The 26097-nt window shown below is 48.3% G+C and overlaps 1 protein-coding gene across 1 annotated transcript in view; it reads right to left on the bottom strand.

The window, feature by feature from the left end:
- Positions 1 to 351: 351 nt before the first annotated feature.
- The window catches only part of KATNAL1 (katanin catalytic subunit A1 like 1), a 321796-nt gene continuing 296050 nt past the window's right edge, over positions 352 to 26097 (bottom strand). Inside the window, exon 11 of the mRNA XM_086935151.1 lies at positions 352 to 888. Within this exon, the coding sequence (XP_086791277.1) occupies positions 690 to 888 (199 nt within the window). The 3' untranslated portion in view covers positions 352 to 689. The remainder of the gene's footprint in view (positions 889 to 26097) is intronic.

The raw sequence follows: 26097 nt of genomic DNA, 5'->3' as shown, positions 1-26097 counted from the left end.
ACGAATCATGAAATCTGGTTATAACACTGAAAAGGCTAACTATTTCTTGTCCGTCCCTAACACTCTGTAATAGCCAGTTATGCTAATGCAAAGCAAACTTCATAGGAAACAATGGTAAAAAACATAAATAAGGAATATTCATAGAATTTGGTAACACACTTAATCAAGATGTTAGGACTTTGCATAAAAATACAAATACAAACTAGTTTTATTTAACCCCTTCCATGCGGCCGCGATTCCCCTGGTGTGCTGTAAACAGCACGAACAGGGGCGGGCCGTGACGAACCCCAGCCGTCATCAGCACACGAGCACCGTATTGCATGACGGCTGGGGTTCGTCATCAGCATGGAAGGGGTTAACATAAAGAATTACAGCATTATTTCATTAGAAAAGCTCTTTTTTGCAATACAATAAATAAAAATGATACATCTGAAAACTTACTTGGTTGTTAGTTTTGAGAATAAAATTGTAACCTGTGTGTTTCTGGTATGGTTTCATATATTCTTGTTTTTCTGTATCTATTCTCAGTGAATCATACAAGGACAATGGGCTTCCTTGTTAGTTACAAATAAGAAAGGGTTAAACATCAAGTATGTTATTCACAGAGGACGTGTGCATTATCAAAGAATATGAGATTTCAGCTGCAAAACCTCAAAACGAGAGTAGCCGGACAATAAAAAGTAAGACAGTTAGGCGGATCCAAACTCGGCCATCCATTTTTCATATTTCTCAAGGTCCAAGGCGGAAACAGATTTGGAGACTTTCTTCAGTGAAAGTTCAAAGTCCATCATAGTGACAGGCATCTGCAGTTCATCTTTCGATAGAGCACGAATCTCTTCTGGGGTCAAACCTTGAATTCGTCGTCGCATCGCCATCATGGAGGCATCCCTGGAAGCAAGAACAAATGGACCAAGTCATCTGTAGGTCAAGAGCACTGTTCGTTATGTAAGAATAATACTTAACAGACCAGCAATGGACCCCAAACTGTACGTGTAAACCTCAGTCCATGTAACCCATCATCAAAGGTATGATCTCACTAATTGTAATAGGTCTTTTAGTTACATGCATTTTAATGACATTTTCTCTACAGATCCTCATATGCATGCAAGACCTGTGGATTGAGAGTTATTACTTCAATGCTTTGTGCAAAGGCGAAGAGGGAATCAAAGCTGCGTTCATCATCATACTTATTGCAATCATGGATCCTTTTTTCTTACCCAGAGCTGGGATGATGGGTGGGTCGGTAAGGAATCTGTGGCTAGATAGAGTCTCTATAGATAAGGTGTCACAGACGGTAAGTCATTTGTTCATCTGATAGAGACTTCTAGCTGCAGATTCCCTATCTTAGAATGGATACCCAAGCAATACCTCCCCGGTGATGTGGCTGTGACATGGATTAAACTAGAAAGTCCTGTAGAACCAAACGGGAAAAATGCTGGATCACCGAACCGGACTGTCTAGGCAGTAGTGCTTCGTAACCGTGTGCAGGGAAGCCAACGATGCTGACTTGCAGATATCCAGAACAGGTTCTCCACGAGCTAACGCAGTGGTTGTAGCCTTGGCTCTTGTAGAATGAGATCGTAAACTTTCAGGACGTTGCTTTTTGGCCAATAACTTACAAACCTTAAGGAGGTTGCTTTTTGGCCAATAACTAACAGAATTTAATTCAGAGATCTATCCATCATGAGATGGTCCATTTCTGCACCAACTTTCCTTTTTTGGCTATGACGTAACCCACAAAGAGTTGATTACCCACCTGAAACTCTCTTGTGTGGTCAAGGTAGAATGACAACGCTTTTTTTGGGTCCAGCAAATAGAGCTTCTTCTCTTCATTAGAGGGGTGAGTTGGAATGTAAGAAGTAGGCAGGGTAATGGACTGGCCTACATGAGAGGGAGTTACCACTTTCGGTAGAATGGATGCTTTAGCATGAAGGACCAGTTTGTCTGGGTAAATGGTAAGGAACGGAGACTGAGATGACAGTGCCTGTCACTCACTTATCCTCCAGGCAGATGTTATCGCCACTAGAAAGGCCACTTTTATGGTGATGAGCCTGATAGGGCAGTTGTGTAACCGCTTGAATGGAGCATACATCAAAAATGTGAGGACTACATTGAGGTTCTACTATGGCATAATGAAAGAAGCTGGTGGAAATATATGTTAAAGACCTTTGAGAAACCTATTTACAATAAGGGATTTGAAAAGAGATGCCTGATCTGGCTCCCACACAAGTGATGATATGGCAGACAATTAACCTTTCAGTGTGCCTAACATAGAGCCCTGCTGGATAATAAATAAAGAACCTGGGAAAGGGGTGCAGATAGAGGGTCAACTTGCTTAACTGTACACAATGTCACAAACTTGTTCCAACGGCAGGCGTATACCATTTTGGTGGACGGACGCCTGGATTCAAAGATAATATTGCAGACTTCAGATGGAAAGTCTAAACCTGTCAACTGTCATCGCTCAATCTCCATGCATGAAGGAGACCCCTGCCCTTTTGCTGAATAGAAGATCCTCCCGCAGAGAGTACCCGATCAGAGTACCCGTGCTCATGCTCAACAGCTCGGGATAGCAGTCTCTCCGCGCCCAATGTGGAGATACCAGAAGGACTTGGGCCTGGTTGTTCCTGATCTGCTTTAAAACTCTGGGCAAGAGTGGTATTGGTGGAAAGACAATTCAGGAGGACAGGAGGCCTGAGCTCTACTCGATAAGAAAAGCATCTCTGTCAGAGCGGCCTTGGAACCTCCAGTGAGTAAAACTGCTAACATTGTGCATTCTCGACACAAGTGAACAGCTCCAACCAAGCCTCTCCTCATTCTTGAAAGAGAACTTGTGCCACCTCCAGATGGAGACGCCAATCGAAATCCACTCGGCATAGATGGCTGAGTGCATCCGCCCTGGAACTCAGAGAGCCTGCCAGGTGTGAAATCACAAGGGTTATGCCCTGTTGTTGCAGCCATGCAGTGGCAGAGTGCCTCTTGACAAAGGGTCCACCACCCCACCCGCTCCATTAGTTGCAATACAAAATAGCGGTGGGGTTGTCCATGAGCACCTGTACTAGCCTTCCCCTGATTGAAGGAAGACAGGCTTTCAATGACAGTTGGATCGCCTAGAGCTCCACAGGTTGTTGTGGAGTCTGGATTCCATCGGAGGCCAGAGTCCTTGGATCTACACCTCTCCCAGATGGCCGCCCCAGCCAGAAGTAACACACCTGTCACTATAGTAAGCTCTGGATGGGGTCTGCCACTGACTCAATCGTGGTTAATTAGCCACCACTGCAGGTCTTGGTTAATTCCCTCCAAGATCTGGACCAAGTCCGAGAGATTCACTTGAACCTGTGCACACTGGAACTTCACATACCATTGCAGAACCCTCAAATGTCAACAGGCATGTGTCACAAGAAGGATGCAGGAGGCCATGAGGCCCAACAGCCTCAGAATCAGGCTCACCGAAATCCAGGATAGAGGCCAAAACATAGGTATCATAGCCAGAAACTACACCATGACCAGAACAGCTCCAACAAAAGGGAGCATCTGACAAGGAGTCAGTTCGGATTTTGGTGAATTGATAGTGAACCCCAGCGAGTATAGATAGTGTGCTGTAGTCAGAAGGTGGGAGACGACTGACTGAGCCGAGCCCGCCTTCAACAACCAATCGAGGTACGGAAAGACTGGAATTTCTCTCCACAGATAAGCTGCACCCACCGCCATCACTTTCGTGAACACCCCAGGGGCGCTGCTAAGGCCGAAGAGAAGCACGGCAAACTGAAAGTGCTCTTGAAGGACTTTGAATGACAGGTAACGCCTGTGGGCAGGCAGGATGGGGATGTGAGACTAAGCGTCTTGTAAGTCCAGCGATACTATCCAGTCTCCTGGGTCCAGGGGAGGCAGGACTTGCATGAGCGTGAGCATTTTGAATTTGTCTTTCTTCAGGAAGAAATCGAGATGGCACAGATCTGAAATAGAAGGAAGGCCTCCCTCCTTCTTGTGCTCCAGAAAGTAGCAGGAATAGCAACCAGGGCCTACTTTTGATTCTGGCACCTTCTCTATAGCACCCTTTGCCAAGAGAGATCACACCTCCACAAGGAGTAAGAAGAGTTGGTCCTCCATCCCCTTATCATAAGCAGGTGGCTTGGGTAGGGGTTGTCACAAAGGGGAGGTGGTATCCCTTTTTGGGAGTTGCAAGCACAACGTCAGAAGTTACTGGCTCCAGCGGTGTAGATGAAGGCATATCCTGCACCCCAATTGATGCCTATGATGGTCGAATGGCATGCTAAAGTGGTTTGGAGACTGCGGCTGCCGGGGGTGGTGGACTGGCTCGACTTCTGGCTGCCTGTCCACCACAGAAACGGCGTCCTCAGATGCAAAAAGATTGTGTGGTTTGCTGGTCGGGGTGGCTGGGCATGTAAAGACGTAGTTGGAAGCTCCTCCCTGGGTCATGAAAGAGGCAAAGGGCAGACTGGTATTGAAGAAGGGCCATGGAAAGGCCCAAGGACTTGGCCATTGCTCTGCTGTCCTTGAAGTGCTCATGCGCTGAGCCCGCCTTCTCTTCGAAAAACTGAGAGCCATGTCCATTAGCAAGGCCTAGATATCGCCCGAAAAGTCATTGGTTTTCAGCCAGGCATGGTGGCTAAGGGCCACCGACTATGAAATTGCTCTGGCCAGCAAGTCAGTTGCATCCAACCCTTATCGTATGGTGAACTTGGCTTCGTTCCCACTCATCAGCAATTGCTTGAAAGAGTATGAGAGAGACCATAGGCAACACTTGCGCACCCGAGTCCCAGATGGTATGGGAGTATCAGCCCAAAAGGCACAAGAGAGCCTCCATCTTCCCGAAGGTACCCAGCCTTTTTTAGATTCCCTATGTGGTGGAATGGTAGGGAATGCTCCAGGATTAACTTTGGAGGTGGAGGCCTGGAACCACAAGCTCTCCAGGGTGGGGTGCTGGGTGAGGAAACTTAGGTCCACTGCGGTAGGGTGGTGGGGGCAGGCAATTGTCCTATGCACAGGAGCCTTTGTGCAGGGCTTGGACCAGAACAGAGTAGGGCATGAGTAAGGGCTTCATTGAATGGGAGTAACGGTTTGGTGGGGGCAACTCCCAGCTGAAGCACCTCATCAAGATGTTCGTTGGGACTGACAGCATCGTAAGGTCTAGGACCTCTGCACCACCATTATTTATTTATTTGTAGAGTTTTACATAACACAAACTTACACAAAGGTATCAAAACGCTTTACATAGTTGGGAACGTAGCAGTTGCACAAGTTTCATATGTGTAGATACAATTGCTTAGGATAGGAGAGAATACAAAACAACAACATTATTAATTTCATTCTGTATAGTTGTCCACTGCTCAGTCAGAAAAGTCTGTTCTGTTGAGAGGTATTAACAACACACCATATGGGTTTCTAGCAATATTGTACCTGTGTGTTTTGTTTTTAACCAAAATTGTTCTGAAAGGTTATAAAAGGCTGTGAAAACTTAAATGAAGAACCAACACATTTTATTTTATTTATTTTATTTTGAAAGTTTTATATAGCGCGAACAAGATCTTTGCAGATATCAGAGCGCTTTACAAAAACAAAAAAAGAGAGTGTTTAACATATTTTTGAGTATATGAAGGAGCATAGTCGATTAGACAAAACAAATAGTACAAGTAGCTGCAGAGTCTCAAATAGGTTTAAAGTACAAGTTCAGGTGAATTTAGCCATGAGGATAGCTTTCACTTATTTTTTGAAAAATGTAGTGGAGGAGATAAGTCTGGTTTCTGGAGGGAGGGCATTCCAGATCCTGGGTGCCATTCCTGAAAAGGAGCGTTTGTACGTTTTTTCCTTCCGGAATCTTCGAGGTTTCAGAAGAAGATTTTTTGTGCTTCTAGTGGCTCTTGAGCCACCTGATATTGTCAGCTTCTGAGTGAGGTAGCTGGGCGAGTTGTGATGTACAACCATGTGTGTCATGCAGGCGATTTTCAGATGGATTCTGGCTTCAAAAGGCAGCCAGTTCAGGGATTTTAAGTCAGGGGAAATATGTGAGCGTTTTTTTGAACCGGCGATAAGTCTCGCTGCAGCGTTCAAAGAGGCTCTTAGGGGTGCAGTTGTTGATAGGGGGAGTCCGCAGAGAGCGACGCTTCCGTAGTCTATGCGAGGAATGACTATGGCTTGTACTGCACTTTGGAAATCTTAAGCAGGGAGGAAGAGTTTAAGTTTACTCAAAGTATTGATTTGGAAATTAGCTCCCTTAGTTGCCATGCTGATATGCTGTTGCATATTGAGATTGGTGTCAAGGAATATGCCTAAGGATTTCGCGGAGTCCACGATGGTAGGTTGGACATTGATTGCAGTTAGGTGCTTAAGCCATGTTTGAGTGGTGGTGATTTTCGCGGGAGGTGAGATCAGCAGGAACTCAGTTTTCAGAGCATTGAGTTTGAGGTGATTTTCGGCCAGCCATGATTGGGTGTTTCTGAGTGTTGAGTTCAGATGTTTGATGTCTTCGGGGGATTGTGAATTTGAGATAGAGTTGGGTGTCGTCAGCGTATATGTGAAAGTGTACATTGGATGCTTGTAACAATGTGGCGAGTGGCTCCATGACCAGGTTGAACAATGTTGGGGATAGGGAAGTTCCTTCTGGGACGCCTAATGTTACAGGCACAGGTGGGGACATCAAGTTGTTGCTCTTGAATTTCTGAGACCGGTTATGCAGAAAGGAGTGAACCATTTGAGTACAGTCCCTGATAGGCCCATTCCGATATTTAACCACATCGCTGCTTGCAGGTTTCCCCTCCTGTGCTGGGCCATAATGTTAGTGGGTGTGGTCATGACGAGCTCAGCTCGTCATGAGCACACGAGCACTGTGCTGCATGACGAGCTGAGCTCGTCATGAGCATGGAAGGGGTTAACAGCTCGAGTAAGTTCTTGTGTTTGACGGTGTCAAATGCTGAGGAGAGGTCAAGTAGGATGAAGAGACAGGTATCGTTTTGATCTAGGATTTGGAGGGCGTCATCAATTATGTGTGTCATAGCTGTTTCCGTACTGTGTCCTGCTCAGAAGCCTGATTGAGGAGGGTTGAGGAGGTCAAACTGATCAATGTGATTTGTCAATTGGAGTTGTACGCATTTTTCCAACAGTTTGGCCAGGGTGGGGATATTGGTAATAGGACGATAATTGTTTAGGTCAGGAGGGTCAGCTGTTGGTTTCTTGAGAATAGGCGTGACTTGTCCCACTTTGAGGGAGTAGGGGATGAGTCCTTGTTGGAGTGAACTGTTAATAATTTTGGTCCAAAGTGGGAGGAGCAATCGGATGAAGTCCTTTACAGCGTTAGCAGGAAGGGGGTCTGTGAGGTGATTAGAGGGTTTCAGTGTGCCGAGCAGTTTGCCAATTGTTTCTTCTGAGTAGGTGTCAAAGGTCGGCCATGCAGCATTGTTTTTTGGTTCAGTGGGTGTTATGCTGTGGGGGCTGGAGTAAAGGTTTACGTCATTGACGAGGTCTCTCCTTATGTTATCAGTCTTTAGATTAAAGAAAGCAGAGAAGTCTTCACAGGATGGTATATTGCCCATTGTGTTATGTGATTTCTGGGGTTGTTCCTTGGATTGTGTTTTGATTAGTTCAAACAGTTTTCTTGGTCGGTTTTTTGCTTGGTCGAGCTGGAGGCTGAAGAAATCAGATTTTGAGCGCTTGATTTTTCTAAAGTAGGCGTTTCTCTTTTTCTTAAGAGCTTTAAGGTGTAATGCAGAAGGGGCTGATATCCAGGTGCGCTCTGCCATTCGCATGGCACGTCTATCTTCGTTGAGTCTACGATCGTACCATGGGTTAGAGTTCTTAGTGGAGACTCTTTTCAATTGCAAGGGGTCGGTCTCATTGATTATTGAGGTCATAGAGTTGAGGTAGTGGTCGGTCAGAGCTTGAACGTCTGAGGCGCGGGTAGGGGGAAGGAGGAGATTGCAGCTGTGGGAAGATAAAGAGTTGGGCTTGAGTTTCTTCAGGTCCCTTTTCCAGACCTTGGATTTAGTGGATTGAACCGGGTTACATTTAACTTTTTCGTTGATGAAGAATGTGATAATGTGGTGGTCTGACCAGTCACAGGGTTGGATTGACCCAAGTTGGGTAGAGCCCTCTTTGGAGATAAGGTCGAGGATAGAGCCTTTGTCATGGGTGGGGCTGTTGCAGATTTGGGTGAGGTCAAGAGCGATGAGGAAGCTTTTGAGACTATTAACCACCACGTCATTGTGATTGTTCCAATGGAGATTGAAATCACCAAGGAAAATTTGAGTGTTTTGCCGTCCGTAATTGGTTGTGATCGTGTCCATGAGTTGTTGGGTGAAGATGAGGTTGTCCCCAGGTGGGTGGTAGATGACGTGTAGAGAGAATACAGGTTTGCCCTCGCTTATGACATCGAGGCAGATGTATTCACAGGAGGTAAGAGAGGGGGAAGTGACTCTAGTAACTGAGAGGTTGTTCCTATAAATGCATGCAATTCCACCGCCTGTCTTGCCGGTCCTATCCAGTCTAATGATGTGGTAGTTGGGGGGAACTAGAATGTCCATGATTGGTGTAGAAGATTCAGTTAACCAGGTTTCAGTGAGAATGGTTAGGTCAAGGTCCAGTGTTTTGATGAGATCAGCAATGTCGGAAGAGTGTCTAGGGGCCGATCTGCAGTTGAGTAGTGTGCACTTGAGCAGAGGGGTGAAAAGGGTGGTAGAGGGTTCTAAAGTGAGGGGGACTGTTTTAAGGTTGTTAGGGACGGTGCCTCTGTTGCTTTGTGTGGAGGGCCTAAGGGGGTTTGTGTGAATCGTGGGGATGGAAAGGTGCGTGGTGGCTATGTGTTTTTGGGGAGCTAGGTCATATGAGCGGAGGAGGATGCGTATGTCGTGGTTTGAAAGTGGATTGACGGTACGTCGGGTGCGGTTGGTGGGATTGCGAGCGGGGATTGAGGTCCAGTGAGGGGAGTTTTTTGAGCGAGGGTGGGTGGGATGGGTGGATGACTTGTTAGGAGTGGAAGTAGTGGTGGGTAGGGGGTGTCTGGGGTGTATGAAGAGTAACTCTTTGAAGGTGTGAAGATCCTCTTTGATTTGGAGGAGGGTGGACATAATCTTGTCCAGCGTGGGATTAGGAAAGGTGTTGGGGATGGGCACTGAGGGTGAGTAAGTGTCCAGGGTAATGGAGTGGGGGGGGAGGGGTGTGGTGGTGTTAGTGCAGGGGTTGGTGGTATTAGTGAGTGGGTTGGTATTCGGAGGGGGAGGTAAATTGGGGGGAGGGGTGTGGTTGGATTAGGGAGGAGGTTGGTGGTATAAGTGAGGGGGTTGGTGGTAGGAGGGGTAGGAAAGTTGGGGGGAGGGGTGTCATTGGATTAATGCGGGGGTCGGTGTTATTGTGGCGGGCGTCAGTGGTAGGAGGGGAAGGGAAGTTGAGGGATGAGTGTAGTCTAGGAGTGGCTGGGGTGCAGGTGAGGTAGTGGGGTCTGAGAATGGGGGGGAGATGGGATGGAAGATGGTCCTGTTGTGGGGAGGGGGAGTGGAATTAAAGGAGGTCGGGTAATCTGAGAGTCCAGTTGGTAGTGGGAGGGGAGGGTTATGGTGGAGGGCGGGGGGAGTGAGGGTGGGAAGGGTGTAAGAAGAGGGGTGAACTACGCCTGGGATTGAGGGGTATGAGGTTACTGTAGCGGGTGGGTGATTGACTAGAATACTAGGGGGAGGGAGGAGGGGTGTGTCGTTCTGATGCTGTGCTAGGTTAGAAGGGGGGAGGATAGGCGATTAGTGGTAGGAGGCGCTGTGGAGTCAAGAGTGTTAGGATTGGAGGTCAGATGGGTTGGAGTCGGAGGGTTGGAGATACATTCTTTGAAAGTGGGGAACAAGTTGTCGAATAGGTCAAGGTTCCTGTCTGTGGATTGAGTTAAGATAATACCGTTGTTGTAGATAGTGATGATTCAGAAAAGGGGGTGGTGATGGACAGAGGATCTGAATTAAACAGAACACTCATACCCAGTCAACAGATCAGGGCTTGATCCATCACCGTTTTTTAGCTCACTGCACCATCCCAGCTCAGAACCTGGCTACATGCAAATTAGTCTGTCCCTGGCCGAGTGCATCATGGGAACAGGGCAGACCAAACTACCAAGCCAATTCTTATACTGGGAAGGAAACAAGCTTCCGGGGACCGGTTTCTGGCATTAGAGCCGTCTTCGGCCCGGCTTGCTTGAATCCTGATGGTGCAATGAGCAAGGGACTCACATCTGAGTATACCCTTCCACGCTTATGGTGGACAAAACGATTCAGAAAAGGGGGTGGTGATGGACAGAGTATCTGAATTAAACAGAACACTCATACCCAGTCAACAGATCAGGGCTTGATCCATCACCGTTTTTTAGCTCACTGCACCATCCCAGCTCAGAACCTGGCTACATGCAAATTAGTCTGTCCCTGGCCCAGTGCAATCTGGGAACAAGGCAGACCAAACTACCAAGCCAATTCTTATACTGGGAAGGAAACAAGCTTCCGGGGACCGGTTTCTGGCATTACAGTCGTCTTCGGCCCGGCTTGCTTCAATCCTGATGGTGCAATGAGCAAGGGACTCACATCTGAGTATACCCTTCCACGCTTATAGTGGACAAAACGATTCAGAAAAGGGGGTGGTGATGGACAGAGTATCTGAATTAAACAGAACACTCATACCCAGTCAACAGATCAGGGCTTGATCCATCACCGTTTTTTAGCTCACTGCACCATCCCAGCTCAGAACCTGGCTACATGCAAATTAGTCTGTCCCTGGCCCAGTGCATCATGGGAACAGGGCAGACCAAACTACCAAGCCAATTCTTATACTGGGAAGGAAACAGGCTTCCGGGGACCGGTTTCTGGCATTACAGCCGTCTTCGGCCCGGCTTGCTTGAATCCTGATGGTGCAATGAGCAAGGGACTCACATCTGAGTATACCCTTCCACGCTTATGGTGGACAAAACGATTCAGAAAAGGGGGTGGTGATGGACAGAGTATCTGAATTAAACAGAACACTCATACCCAGTCAACAGATCAGGGCTTGATCCATCACCGTTTTTTAGCTCACTGCACCATCCCAGCTCAGAACCTGGCTACATGCAAATTAGTCTGTCCCTGGCCCAGTGCATCATGGGAACAGGGCAGACCAAACTACCAAACCAATTCTTATACTGGGAAGGAAACAAGCTTCCGGGGACCGGTTTCTGGCATTACAGCCGTCTTCGGCCCGGCTTGCTTGAATCCTGATGGTGCAATGAGCAAGGGACTCACATCTGAGTATACCCTTCCACGCTTATGGTGGACAAAATGATTCAGAAAAGTGGGTGGTGATGGACAGTGTATCTGAATTAAACAGAACACTCATACCCAGTCAACAGATCAGGGCTTGATCCATCACCGTTTTTTAGCTCACTGCACCATCCCAGCTCAGAACCTGGCTACATGCAAATTAGTCTGTCCCTGGCCCAGTGCATCATGGGAACAGGGCAGACCAAACTACCAAGCCAATTCTTATACTGGGAAGGAAACAAGCTTCCGGGGACCGGTTTCTGGCATTACAGCCGTCTTCGGCCCGGCTTGCTTGAATCCTGATGGTGCAATGAGCAAGGGACTCACATCTGAGTATACCCTTCCACGCTTATGGTGGACAAAACGATTCAGAAAAGGGGGTGGTGATGGACAGAGTATCTGAATTAAACAGAACACTCATACCCAGTCAACAGATCAGGGCTTGGTCCATCACCGTTTTTTAGCTCACTGCACCATCCCAGCTCAGAACCTGGCTACATGCAAATTAGTCTGTCCCTGGCCCAGTGCATCATGGGAACAGGGCAGACCAAACTACCAAGCCAATTCTTATACTGGGAAGGAAACAAGCTTCCGGGGACCGGTTTCTGGCATTACAGCCATCTTCGGCCCGGCTTGCTTGAATCCTGATGGTGCAATGAGCAAGGGACTCACATCTGAGTATACCCTTCCACGCTTATGGTGGACAAAACGATTCAGAAAAGGGGGTGGTGATGGACAGAGTATCTGAATTAAACAGAACACTCATACCCAGTCAACAGATCAGGGCTTGATCCATCACCGTTTTTTAGCTCACTGCACCATCCCAGCTCAGAACCTGGCTACATGCAAATTAGTCTGTCCCTGGCCCAGTGCATCATGGGAACAGGGCAGACCAAACTACCAAGCCAATTCTTATACTGGGAAGGAAACAAGCTTCCGGGTACCGGTTTCTGGCATTACAGCCGTCTTCGGCCCGGCTTGCTTGAATCCTGATGGTGCAATGAGCAAGGGACTCACATCTGAGTATACCCTTCCACGCTTATGGTGGACAAAACGATTCAGAAAAGGGGGTGGTGATGGACAGAGTATCTGAATTAAACAGAACACTCATACCCAGTCAACAGATCAGGGCTTGATCCATCACCGTTTTTTAGCTCGCTGCACCATCCCAGCTCGGAACCTGGCTACATGCAAATTAGTCTGTCCCTGGCCCAGTGCATCATGGGAACAGGGCAGACCAAACTACCAAGCCAATTCTTATACTGGGAAGGAAACAGGCTTCCGGGGACCGGTTTCTGGCATTACAGCCGTCTTCGGCCCGGCTTGCTTGAATCCTGATGGTGCAATGAGCAAGGGACTCACATCTGAGTATACCCTTCCACGCTTATGGTGGACAAAACGATTCAGAAAAGGGGGTGGTGATGGACAGAGTATCTGAATTAAACCGAACACTCATACCCAGTCAACAGATCAGGGCTTGATCCATCACCGTTTTTTAGCTCACTGCACCATCCCAGCTCAGAACCTGGCTACATGCAAATTAGTCTGTCTCTGGCCCAGTGCATCATGGGAACAGGGCAGACCAAACTACCAAGCCAATTCTTATACTGGGAAGGAAACAGGCTTCCGGGGACCGGTTTCTGGCATTACAGCCGTCTTCGGCCCGGCTTACTTGAATCCTGATGGTGCAATGAGCAAGGGACTCACATCTGAGTATACCCTTCCACGCTTATGGTGGACAAAACGATTCAGAAAAGGGGGTGGTGATGGACAGAGTATCTGAATTAAACAGAACACTCATACCCAGTCAACAGATCAGGGCTTTATCCATCATGGTTTTTTAGCTCACTGCACCATCCCAGCTCAGAACCTGGCTACATGCAAATTAGTCTGTCCCTGGCCCAGTGCATCATGGGAACAGGGCAGACCAAACTACCAAACCAATTCTTATACTGGGAAGGAAACAAGCTTCCGGGGACCGGTTTCTGGCATTTCAGCCGTCTTCGGCCCGGCTTGCTTGAATCCTGATGGTGCAATGAGCAAGGGACTCTGAGTATACCCTTCCACGCTTATGGTGGACAAAACGATTCAGAAAAGGGGGTGGTGATGGACAGAGTATCTGAATTAAACAGAACACTCATACCCAGTCAACAGATCAGGGCTTTATCCATCACGGTTTTTTAGCTCACTGCACCATCCCAGCTCAGAACCTGGCTACATGCAAATTAGTCTGTCCCTGGCCCAGTGCATCATGGGAACAGGGCAGACCAAACTACCAAACCAATTCTTATACTGGGAAGGAAACAAGCTTCCGGGGACCGGTTTCTGGCATTTCAGCCGTCTTCGGCCCGGCTTGCTTGAATCCTGATGGTGCAATGAGCAAGGGACTCTGAGTATACCCTTCCACGCTTATGGTGGACAAAACGATTCAGAAAAGGGGGTGGTGATGGACAGAGTATCTGAATTAAACAGAACACTCATACCCAGTCAACAGATCAGGGCTTGATCCATCACTGTTTTTTAGCTCACTGCACCATCCCAGCTCAGAACCTGGCTACATGCAAATTAGTCTGTCCCTGGCCCAGTGCATCATGGGAACAGGGCAGACCAAACTACCAAGCCAATTCTTATACTGGGAAGGAAACAAGCTTCCGGGGACCGGTTTCTGGCATTACCACCGTCTTCGGCCCGGCTTGCTTGAATCCTGATGGTGCAATGAGCAAGGGACTCACATCTGAGTATACCCTTCCACGCTTATGGTGGACAAAACGATTTAGAAAAGGAGGTGGTGATGGACAGGGTATCTGAATTAAACAGAACACTCATACCCAGTCAACAGATCAGGGCTTGATCCATCACCGTTTTTTAGCTCACTGCACCATCCCAGCTCAGAACCTGGCTACATGCAAATTAGTCTGTCCCTGGCCCAGTGCATCATGGGAACAGGGCAGACCAAACTACCAAGCCAATTCTTATACTGGGAAGGAAACAAGCTTCCGGGGACCGGTTTCTGGCATTACAGCCGTCTTCGACCCGGCTTGCTTGAATCCTGATGGTGCAATGAGCAAGGTACTCACATCTGAGTATACCCTTCCACGCTTATGGTGGACAAAACGAATGTAGATAGTGATGGTTGCTCTAGCTGGGAAGAGTTGGGAGGGTGCGGTGGAAAGTGTTAGGCCATGAGCGGATTTCCTGGTGGCGGAGATAGTGAGTAAGATAAGGAACGCTTTTCTCAATTGTGCTGTACGTATAGTGTAGAAGATGATATCGGTGCTCTTGGCACCCTTGATATGTGAGAAGTAAGTGTCCACAAAGGGGGTTTCAGGGTGGGACTTCAAGAAGTTGTGTTTAAAATGTTTGGCGTTTTTTTTGGGGAGCTCCCGGGGGGGGGGGGGGGGGGGGGGGGCGGAATTAATTTTATATGTGTGCTTGCCCATGGGTTCCATGTTGGGAGTGAGGTGTAGGTAGGCGAAGGAGGTTGTGTGGGTAGGTGTAGATATAGAGCTATAGAAAGTGCGAGTAAGGTGTGAGTGGTTAAGCTACAAAGTGAGCAAGAGGGAGTAGAGATTATGACTAGTCTAAAATGTCCGACTCCTTGGACATGGTTAAGAAGTGAGGAATGACTAGTCTAAGATGGCCGAAAAGTTGGAGAGAAAAAGAAAAGTATTGTAGTCCTCTGTTTGTTATTATGTATATTATGCTTTGAGACCAGGGGTGTAGTCCAGTTTCGCTTTCTAATCCGGGGCAGAACGAGGTAGTCCAGTTTCTAGCTTACTGAGTGGGGAGGACAAGTCCTAGATCTATTTTGGTGATCACAGTGCCAGGCAGAGTTGTTGTTCAGCCTTGTGAGCGTCTGGTAGTAATGGAGGCGATTTATTGCTGCAATTTATGACCCTGGACAGTTTGGGCCATAGTTCTCAGAGGGGTAAATGGTCAGGAATCTAAATCAAGAACTGAGCAGAGACATTATCTTGTTGCATTCTTGCGTAACAAGTACGATGGTGTCATCGGCGAGACCCATTGTTGTTGCATTAAACAACTGTCTTTACATAATTGCGGGTGTGGTAGATTATGGAACAGAACAGGTAGCACCAGTAGTTTATGGAGACAACGAGTAGAGCAGCTCGTTAAAGCAGGGTCCCTTTGTTGCAGCGGGCCCTTGTTGCCATGGGGTTGGGGGCACTAAGTGAATAGTTCTTTTTAGAAGGAGATGCCGCACTCTTTGTTAAGTGCCGAACCGGAGGGGGCGGGGGCATGTAACGTTAGTTAAAGAACAGCATATGGTGGCTTACTTGTGTTCTCGTTGTGATCGGGGGTCTGCTGCAGCCAACGACCCAATTGTAATTCCGCCTTAGTCCTTCTTCAAAAACCGCCGGCTATCCGCCTCGGCCTCGTCTTAGCTGGGGTATGCAGCTGCGGCGCGCCGGTTAACAAGACCTCCCTGTGTACTTCCCGGTTTGCGGGCTCCGCTGCCCCTCTCCTGTGTCCGACTCCGCATTCAGTCCTGCATCCATGGATCCAGTGGGAGCCCGCCGCTAATTCGCTCGGCGGGGAGAGCCTCAGCGCCTCTTCCTGCCGTTCTCCGGGATTCAATGACACAGACCATAGGGGATCAGCCACAGCGAGTGGGGGCAACCCAGGGCCTTCCTTAGGACCTGCCCGGATCTCGTCCTGGGGGTTGTGGGGGCCCCCTGTCACGGTGAGTGGTGCGATCTGTCTGCAGGATGCCAGTGGAACCCGGGGAAAGCTACTCCATCCTCTGCTCCCGGAGGCTCCGCACCCCTGTTCAATGGGTCCAAGGAAAAGTGACCGGGACAATGATGAGCACTGCCCTCATTCGGGCAGGGTCGCTAGGCTTCACGACTTGACCATCATGCTGGTGGCGAGCAGCGGCAGCAAGTCAGTCCCAGTCCGCACAAAGAGCGGTGAAATCCGAATGATGCCAAAATCGGCTCCAACTAAGGCATACCAGCCTGTCCTCTCGCTCCAGTCGTCGCTGCGCTCCGAAGATCCGTGTGGAGGTAAGTGATGAGGTGGATAGGGTTAATCCAGTTGCTTCAGTTACTCCTGTTACTCCTGTTACTCTTAGGCGATCGGTTCCTGGTGGTGACTGTCGCTAAACAGGGATATAGGCCCGAAGGTGATCCCCAGCGCTTGGAGCTCTTCTTCTGAGCTCCTATCAGTCAGCCATCATCTCACCAGCAATCTTTCAGCAACATAATTCAGCTGATGTATATGATTTTCCTACTTTACCATATTAGTTCAAATGACGTATCCAACACCTGAGCAGACACATGAAAAGCCTACGATTGACCTGGGGGTTAAAAGCTAAATTATGTAATCTTACATTTTTTGGGAAACACTCCAAATGAGGTACCCTCCTCCGTAGCCACGGTTGGGGTAGAGATCAGTCAAGTGTTTGGGGAGGTGTCCAGTCATCTGGCATCTGCCAGATCCTCATACCAGTTGTCTTCAGGATCTTCTAACTGGTATCCATAAGGGTCCACGGACCCCTCCCATTCATCTTTCATTCCAGACCTATCATATTAAGAATGCTTGGGCTTCGTTACGCTGGGGTCTGCCCCGTCGGCCCCAGATGTTTTGCTCCATGTCGGAGATGATGATGGGGATGGTGCTGCCCTTGGGTGTTGGTGACGCCGGGGCATCGGTAGTGGCACTAGAGCAGACGCCAGGGAAGGTTGAGGTGGCTCAGACCAACTGGATCCAAGTGGCCCCTCTCGAGCCGCGGGGCCCGAAGGCACTCCAACGGGGACAGTCTGTCCAAATATGTGGTGCATGACCTCTTAAAGCTTGTGTCACTGGGTGGAGGTTGCTCCGGCTCCCAGAAACTCAGCGAGTGCCTGGAGAAGGGCCAGGTGTAGGCTCCACCTCAGAGCTAGGCCTCGAATCCCAACGCTCCATTGTCTCATCAAATGACTTCTTGCTCTTCTTGTGCCTGTGGGGCTTACCCAATTTTCCAGGAGGACCTCGACGGCAATGATGAGCACTTGGAGTGGTTCCACGATCATTCTCGAGACCTTCCTCTCCACTGAGATCTTGAAGGTCGCGGCTTCGAGCACCGAGGAGCTTAAAAGACTGCTCCTTAACATCTGCTGATGACAGGTGCCACAAGTTTGGAAACCAACTGTCCTAGCTGACATCCTGACACACCAGGAGACAAAGTCTCGAAAAAATCTTGACAAAGTGTTGAAAAAGGGTCAGTCAAAAAAGAGTGGGTATAGATCATTCTGCGTCTGCGCTGACCAGCACGGAAAGAAAAGAACTGATGTCAGCGCACCTACATAGGCACCGCGTATATCACTTCCAGCAGGGACGTTGGCACACAGAACTGAACAATGCAACCAGTACAGCTCACGAAAAGTTTCTGGATCCCTTCTTACACCTTCTTACACCTGGGGATTATTCTAAGGTACAGAATCTGTGGCTAGAAGTCTCTATCAGATAGACAGCCCCTCTGGAATGGCGTGTTTTTCAACCATCCCCTAAACAACAAAGATATTTTATGTGTTTCATTATGATTGGTAAGTGAAAGTATGCACCTGATAATAAATTGCACACATCCAGTCTCGAGGAAAAATCTAATTTAATGCTACCAAACAGAAGTTTTCCTGTTTGATGGATATTCTAGCTAGTCGTAGGCTTATGATGGTTTATAGTCTTTCTATGGGCCTCTCATTTTGGTAAGAAAGTATATTGATTTGATGCCTTTCCCCTTTGGAGACAAAGGACTGGATGTAATGTTTTCATGCTTAGCAATACAGCAGTCTCTTTGTGCAGGTCGGCCAGTTGGTGTGTTGGTGTAGACGCAAGACTACAGGCAGAGGTGGTGCTCTACAGTGAAGGGAGTATTCTTAATGCACAGTTATCAATATTCACTTGTTATACTTTGCCATTCTTTTAGATGATGTAAAAAACAATCCCCACTGGAATGGTGTACATAATGGGAGAGGATGAACAAGTCACTGTCTGGAGTAAGATGAGGGGTGTCCAAATGAGCTGGCCAACTATGGTTGGTTGGAATATCTTAACTTGTCACCTTGTTTGTGTTGGTAGGAATACCTCCCCTGATGTTGACATTGCTACTGATAGGGTTGGGGATTGAACCACCTGCCTATAGTACCAGCAGTCTTGGTTGCAACTTTGAGTCTTGTAATACCTTTTCCTTTCTTCTGACCTCACAATATTTAAGATCTCTGCTTCGTTCTTCATGTGGATTATCTCTTTTCATTCTTCTTGTGGACTGTCTTCCCTTCTGTGAGTTGACTAAATAGTGAGGTACCAGAGAATGGTAGGGTAAATATTTTGAATTAGGGCTCTAGTTTCATCCAAGACCATCTCATTAAAGTAATTCCAAGACAGTGTTGTCATATTCCCAGGTCAGCGGAGTCTACTGTGGTATTAATAATCTGATTGCAAATCCATAGGACATTCTGTGTAAACATTAATGAGACTGTATTTATCATTTTATATCTCTAGGATTACAGTCAATGGTGCAACAGCGCTCATTGTTTCAGTATCCATGACATCATCAGTTAAGTCACTCCAGATAATCATTGGTATAGTGCATGATAATGCGTTCATTTGTCACAGCATGCAGCACACATTACATTGCCTGATTCCGGCGTTCATTGAGACCACGCCCCCCTTCGTGAGGCCACACCCCTCTAGTGAGGCCATGCCCACCGCCGAGCATACATAAGGCGCTGAATACAAGCGCCGTTTGATGCAAGTTAGCTCTTCTGAGGCGGAAGCCGGGAGTATGTGTTTTTGTGTAACTTTTAAAACTTTGAGAGTCACTTATTTCTTTCTTGTGGTACTATCCCCCCCCCCCTTCCCCCCCCCCCCCCTGGCACTTTGATTCTGGGCATTAGTCTCACCTGGTCAGGCTGTGCAGCGGAGTTCAGCGCTGCCGCCATTCCGGCGTTCATTGAGGCCACGCCCCCTTCGTGAGGCCACGCTCCTCTAGTGAGGCCACGCCCACCACCGAGCATACATAAGGCGCTGAATACAAGCGCCGGTTGATGCAAGTTAGTTCTCCTGAGGCCGAAGCCGGGAGTGTGTGTTTTTGTGTAACTTTTAAAACTTTGAGAGTCACTTATTTCTTGTGGTACTATCCTCAGGCACTTTGATTCTGGGCATTAGTCTCTCCTGGTCAGGCTGTGCAGCGGAGTTCAGCGCTGCCGCCATTCTGGCGTTCATTGAGGCCACGCCCCCCTTCGTGAGGCCACGCCTCCCTACCCTTGTCATCCGCAACTATAAATCATGTGCTTATTTCGGATGCGCAGCAGACTAGCGCAGCGGGCGCGTCGTTGGCGCGCCGGAGGTGCGCCAGAGCTAAGACCGTCTGCGCCCGTCCGCGCCAGGAGCCAGGCACTAGTGAACAGTCAAGGCTTTCATACTCCAGAGAATCCTTACACCATCTCAATCAGCCTCTCCCACATCTTTGCTCTCACTCACTTAGACCCGAGTCCCATCGCATTAATTGTCCCCATTGTCCATTCAAACTCACCCCCTCTATAATCGAGCACAACCCTCAGACGATCATAAACATGGCCCTGATTAACTGCAGGTCTCTCCCCAAACACGCCCACGAAATACACTTACTCATTGAGGAGCACCATCTAGAGATCCTGTTTCTTACAGAAACATGGCTCGCCCCAGACTCAGACGCCGACATCGTGCAGGCATTGCCCCAAGGCTTCCTTATACAACATTTGAACCGTCCGAAAGGTAGGGGAGGAGGAATAGCCGTCCTCTTTAAAGAATCCTTCTCATGTAGATTTCTCGACAGCCCTATGACGGACTGTGAAAATACGCATTTCACTATTCAAATTTCCCCCCTGTAACTCCCTTTCAGGAGTTCTCATCTACCGTCCACCAGGAGCCATGGGGCAGTTCCATAATTCACTCTTGGAATGCTCCGTGGCCATGGCTAGCAACCGGCCCAATTTCCTAATTTGAGGAGATCTCAACATCCATTTCGACAATAGCAAAGATGATACTGCCACTGATCTGATCCTAGATCTGGCAGCTCACCAACTTCACTTACAAAACAATCTTCCCACGCACAATCTTGGGCACTTGCTCGACCCTATATTTTGCAACTTCCCCGACCTCGTGGTGGGATCGCCAATCCCAATGCCCTGGTCCGACCACCTGCTTATCCCTTTCAGCTGGCGGATCCAGACCACCTCTCCTTCCATCCAAGCACCGGGCAGACTCTCCCGCTCTTGGCCCAAACTCGACCTTGATAAATGGAAACATGCATTGGAGCATACCAGGCCACAGCTTGAAAGTAACCCTCATTCTGCGGACGCGCAGTTCACGTTCTGGATTGAAAACTCTCTTGACACCGTTCTTTCCAAAAAAACGTATCTGAAACCTAGGAAAAAAGCCACCCCCCCTTGGTTTACACACGAGGTCCGCCTCCTAAAGAAAAACTGCAAGAGAGCGGAAAGAGTATGGAGGAAAGATTTCGACCCCAACAGCAAAAGTGACTATAAACGGGCTATTCTCATCTACAAAAAAGCCCTAAAAAATGCTCAAACAGCCTTCTTCAATGAAAAAATTCGTAAGGCATCCTGCTCGTCCAGAGAAACGTTCCAAATTGTGAAAAAACTTTTAAAAACCCCAGAACCATCATGCTCGCATAATCTCTCGGACAACCACTGTAACGAGTTAGCCACGTTTTTTGACCAAAAAATACAAAACATCCTCCAACATCTCCCCCCTCTTCCTCCTGCGGACCCCCCACTTATCCACTCATGGCAGGCCCAGAACCCGAACACAGATCTTGATAAATTCTCTCCCATCTGTGAGGAAACCCTAAGGCCCATTCTTCAATCCCTCAAAAGCGGGTCCATGCATGATCCAGCACCAGTCAGACACCTTAAACTAGTCGCTCCTACCATTCTTGCACCAATGGTGAAGCTGATAAACTCCTCAATAGAAAGAGGATCGGTTCCGCCAAGCTGGAAGAAGGCGGTAGTCAAAGCCTTAATTAAAAAATCCAACCTCGACCCCAGTAATTTGGCCAACTTTAGGCCAATTTCCCTCCTCCCTTGCGTTAGCAAGATGGCTGAAAAGTTCATCAACAGCCAACTATCAAACTACCTGGAAATCAACCAATTGCTAAAACTGTCACAGACAGGATTCTGTCCGGGCCAAGGTACGGAAACAGCGATGGTAGCGGTTGTCGAAGAGGCCAGGAAGATCATTGACGCAGGAGGATCAGTGGCAGTGATCCTTCTGGACCTCAGCGCGGCATTCGACACCGTTAACCACAGCATCTTGGCTCAGCGGCTCAGAGACCTTGGTATCTCAGGGCCGGCCCTGTCGTGGCTAAAATCCTATCTCCACAACCGCTCTTTCCAGGTGGCGGAGGGTGACTTCATCTCCAGGGAGACCCCTATACGTTGCGGAGTGCCTCAGGGCTCGTCACTGAGACCGACGCTCTTTAACATGTATATGTCGCCCCTGGAAAGGATTGTCATCCTGTATGGTATCAAACTCCTGACCTACGCGGATGACACCCAGCTGGTTGTCTCCCTCAGTCGGCAGGACAATCCCACCATCGATCTGTAATCCTGCCTGGGGGGCATAGTCAGCTGGATGAACTCATCCCAACTAAAACTCAACGGCGATAAAACGGAGATAATGGTGATGGGCAACCAGTCCCATTTCCGCCCGGAGTCTCTGTGGCCCCCATGCATGAGCCCACCCCCAACCCCCAAAGCCGAAATCAAAAGTTTGGGGATTTGGCTCGATCATAACCTCACCCTAAACACCCAGGCAAGAAAAACTGCTGGAACCTGCCTTGGTCTACTACGCACCACCCACAAGATCCTCCCTCTGCTCCCTTTTCAGTCAAGAAAGCTTCTTTTACAGGGTCTTATCTTGTCCAGATTGGACTACGGAAATGCCCTATACCTCGGTGCTCTAAAGAAAGTTACAGCCAGGCTACAGGTTTTGAAAAAGGCTGCTGCTCGGATTCTTACTGATACCAAGATCCGCTGTTCAGCTAAACCAGCGTTGAGAGCATTACATTGGTTGCCCGTGGAGCAAAGGGTGCATTTCAAGGCCTTGTGCCCAACCCACAAAATCCTTCATGGACAAGCCCCGTCAATCCTTAAGGACCTTGTTGTCCCGCATACCACGTCTAGAACTCTCCGATCCTCGAACGCTCATCTAACCGAAATACCCAGGATCAAGAAAGCTCGCTCCGGAGGCCGGCGTTTCTCCTATCACGCGTCCAAGCTGTGGAACGCCCTCCCACTCGACCTTCGTGCCCAACACAATCTGCTGCCTTTCCGAAAGTTACTAAAGACTTGGCTGTTCCCGTAACCATCTGCTCCACACTCGTCTGATCCATCTGGTGCATCAGCTAGCGCTGGGACGCTCACGGGCAGCCATGCGCTCTAGAAATCACATTACAATTACAATTACATCTGTTGGCTCCAGTCAGGGGCCTGTGCTACCTGACATTCACCCTGCCCCATCTCCATTCCCACCTTCCCGTGCAAATAGCCCAATCCAATTCTATCATTGTTGTACATTTTGCTCACTGGCTGCTATCTACGTTAGCCCTATTTCTCAAATAGTCTCTCAGAGGCAGCCAAATATCTTTGGGCCTGGACGTGGGGGTTGTAATGCGGCATATAATTTGCTATTAGTGTCGCAATACATTAGACTTTAAAGCCACTGTTCGAGTGTTGGTGTGCTCCTGCGGCCTCAGTGGATGGCCAACTCCCTCTTTGCAATAAGTAGTGCTATGCCAACATACCTGCGCAGCGCTTTGGGGATGTCTGCGACGTAGTCCAGCAGAGCCATTAACGGAGAAGGCCTAAGCTGCAGGCTGATTTATTGCATTGCCCTAAAAATGCTCCTAGTATACTGCCACTTTGCTACATATCTATGTCACGTGGATATAGTCCACCACTGGGGCATGACACTTAGGACAGTTCGCCGTGCGGGATGGGTCTATTCGTGCCATTCTCACCGGTGTCATATACACCCTGTGTAAGAATTTGTAATGCAGCAGTTTGTGGCTGTAGTTGCCTAATACCATGTGGGTGACCATGCAGCACCCCTTCCATATTTTGTCTGTGATGGGGTGTCCCAGTTCTGCTTCCCATGCGCTTCTGACCTTACCATTACACGCTGGCATTCGTTCATGGTATAGTTTAGATAGGAGTCTGACCCCCCCACCCCCTGTAGCCAATATAAGTAACTGTTATGGTGTAAAAGTGTGAGGCTCTAGGGGGTAGGTGGTGCATATTGGAGCCTGGTTAATACAAACTGGTCCATAAGTGTAGCGCTTGAAAAGCGATCATCCTCCGTACGTGAGTATATGTGGCCCCTGGGGAACACCACCCCCCAAATATACATAGCTCATACTGCTGCAGCGTGCGTTTTACTAGCGGCTCTGACATGATGGGTACCCAAGGATTGTCTACCAGTGGAATATGGGGAGCATACAGCTCAGCGCCCCCGTTACATGCAGTATTATCCTCCAGGCCCAGCAGGTATTTGACACCGTCTGGACATCCTCTTTTTCTAGTGGCAGCCCCGCTGGTAGGAGCCCTTGTAGCGGCACTAGGTCAGTCAGACCTGCCTCAAGTTTCGCATATGGTAGTCTGGACTATGGATGATACCAATGCCATGCGTAGCTGCACTGTGCCGCTATATAATAGAACTGCATATTCGGAACTCCAAACCCTCCCCTTTCATATGGTAATACTAGGGTATCCCACTCAATACTTGGCTGCCTTCCTCCCCATATAAAGGGCATCAAGAGTGCATGTAGCTCAGCAAAAAATTGGTGAGTGGTATGGGAATATTATGGAAGAGATACAGCAGTTTTGGTAAAATTACCATTTTAATTATGGCCTCCATGCCAACCAGTGAGAGCGGCAGTCCAGTCCATCGGTCTATATTAACTTTCAATTGTTCCATCACTGGGCCATAGTTTAGCCACAATATTTGCTCCTTATCCTTATTCAACACACTTCCTAGGTACAGAGTTTCTATGTCGCACCATGTCAGCGGGAACCATTCACATGCACAGTTTTGTACGTCTGTTAATGAGAATGCTACCGTTTTTGTCCAGTTAATATGCAGTCCGAGAGATCCCCGAAACTCGTGACCTCGCGAAGCAATGGGGTTAGATTCTCTACAGGGTGCCTGACATACAATAATATATCATCCGCATACAGCGTCACCAGGATTGGGCCAGTTTTAAATTGTAGTCCCCTGTACAAATGATTCTCTTGGAGACCCCTCACCAGGAAGTGCACTTCAATGATGAACAAGAGCGGCGATAGCGGGCATCCCTGCCTAGGGCCCCATGTTATCTGAAGAGAATGTGTTATTGTGCCATTTATTCTTATCCACACTGTAAGTCGTGTGTACAGCAGGGTGACAAGCGATACGTAGACTGCAGGGAATCCCATCTTGCACAGCGTGGCCTGGAGGAATGGCCACTCAAGCGAGTCAAAGGCCTTCTCTGCGTCAAACAGCTCATGCAATCGCCGCCAACGTTGGTGTTATTTTATACAGGATGGAAAAGAACGTGCTAAGATTTAATAATTCAGTAGACCTGTGTGGGATGAGCCCAGATTGCGCTGGTGATATTATTTGCCCCAGCAGTAACGTCAACCTGTTCATCACCATTTTAGTCAGTATTTTCATATTAAATTTTAATAGTGACAATAGCCTGTAGGTACCCAGCATGATGGGTCTTTCCCATGTTTGAGGATTAACACTAGAACAGCCTCTTATAACGAATTCCCTCCTGAAGTGCCTCAGCGTACACTTTCAGCAACTGCGATGCCAGCGACTCTTTATAAGCCTTATAGAAGGTGCCCGTAAACCCTTCCGCCCCAGGGGCTTTGTTCTCATCCATGGCTTCTATTGCTTGCTGGAGCTCTTCTACAGTGAAGGGCTCACTTAAGAACTGTTGTTAAAATGACGTTAGCCACACAAAAGATATGCTGTCCAGGTAGCCGGCTATGTCACTATCCTACTCAGTGCGCCTGGTAATATATAGATCTGTTTAGTACCTCATCAATTCTCATTTAACTCCAGGTGTAGCTGTTATATATTAATCATGCGGCCCATGCAGACTGGCTATGTACGATTGACCACATGGCAGTTGCAGCAGGCGTGCCAGAGTTTGCCCGGGCCTCTCCCCTTCCCTATATCTCCTTGCTGTGGCATATTTATCCATATTATGGGCTTCCCTCTCAGCTGCTTCCTGATATTGTGCTAATAGTGCCACTCTCCTGGACAGGTATTCATGAGGTGCCCCATCGGCCTGCTCCTGGTCTAAACGCACAAGTTCGACTTCTAGTTTAGAGAGTGTATTACGGAGGACCCTCAATACCCCTGCACCCTTGGAGATGCATACCACCCTCATATATGCTTTAAAAGGCTCCCATACTGTGGCGTGTTGCGGGACTGATCCTGCGTTGATTTTAAAATATTCAATTATTGCCTCCCTGAGTTCGATCCTGAAGGCTGTATCCATCAATGCCCGCTCTGAGAACCGCCATTGCCTATCTACACCCTGCCCCCAGAATGCACATTTTCAGGACCCAGGAGAATGATCGGACAGTGTGCGGGGCAGGTGCTTTACGCCCTGCACCCAAGGGGCTATAGTACGGGACAGTGACAAGTAATCCAACCTCATCCGTGTATTATATTTAGGGCTCCCGGTTTTATGGTATTTATTTTTTTATCATTTCCGTCTGTATTTATCCATATATATTTTATGGCCATTTTATCTGTATTCATCCATATT

Source organism: Lissotriton vulgaris, chromosome 8, assembly GCF_964263255.1.
Source record: "Lissotriton vulgaris chromosome 8, aLisVul1.2, whole genome shotgun sequence".
In the NCBI taxonomy this organism is placed as follows: Eukaryota; Metazoa; Chordata; class Amphibia; order Caudata; family Salamandridae; genus Lissotriton; species Lissotriton vulgaris.
This window is presented reverse-complemented; position numbering and strand designations above follow the sequence as displayed.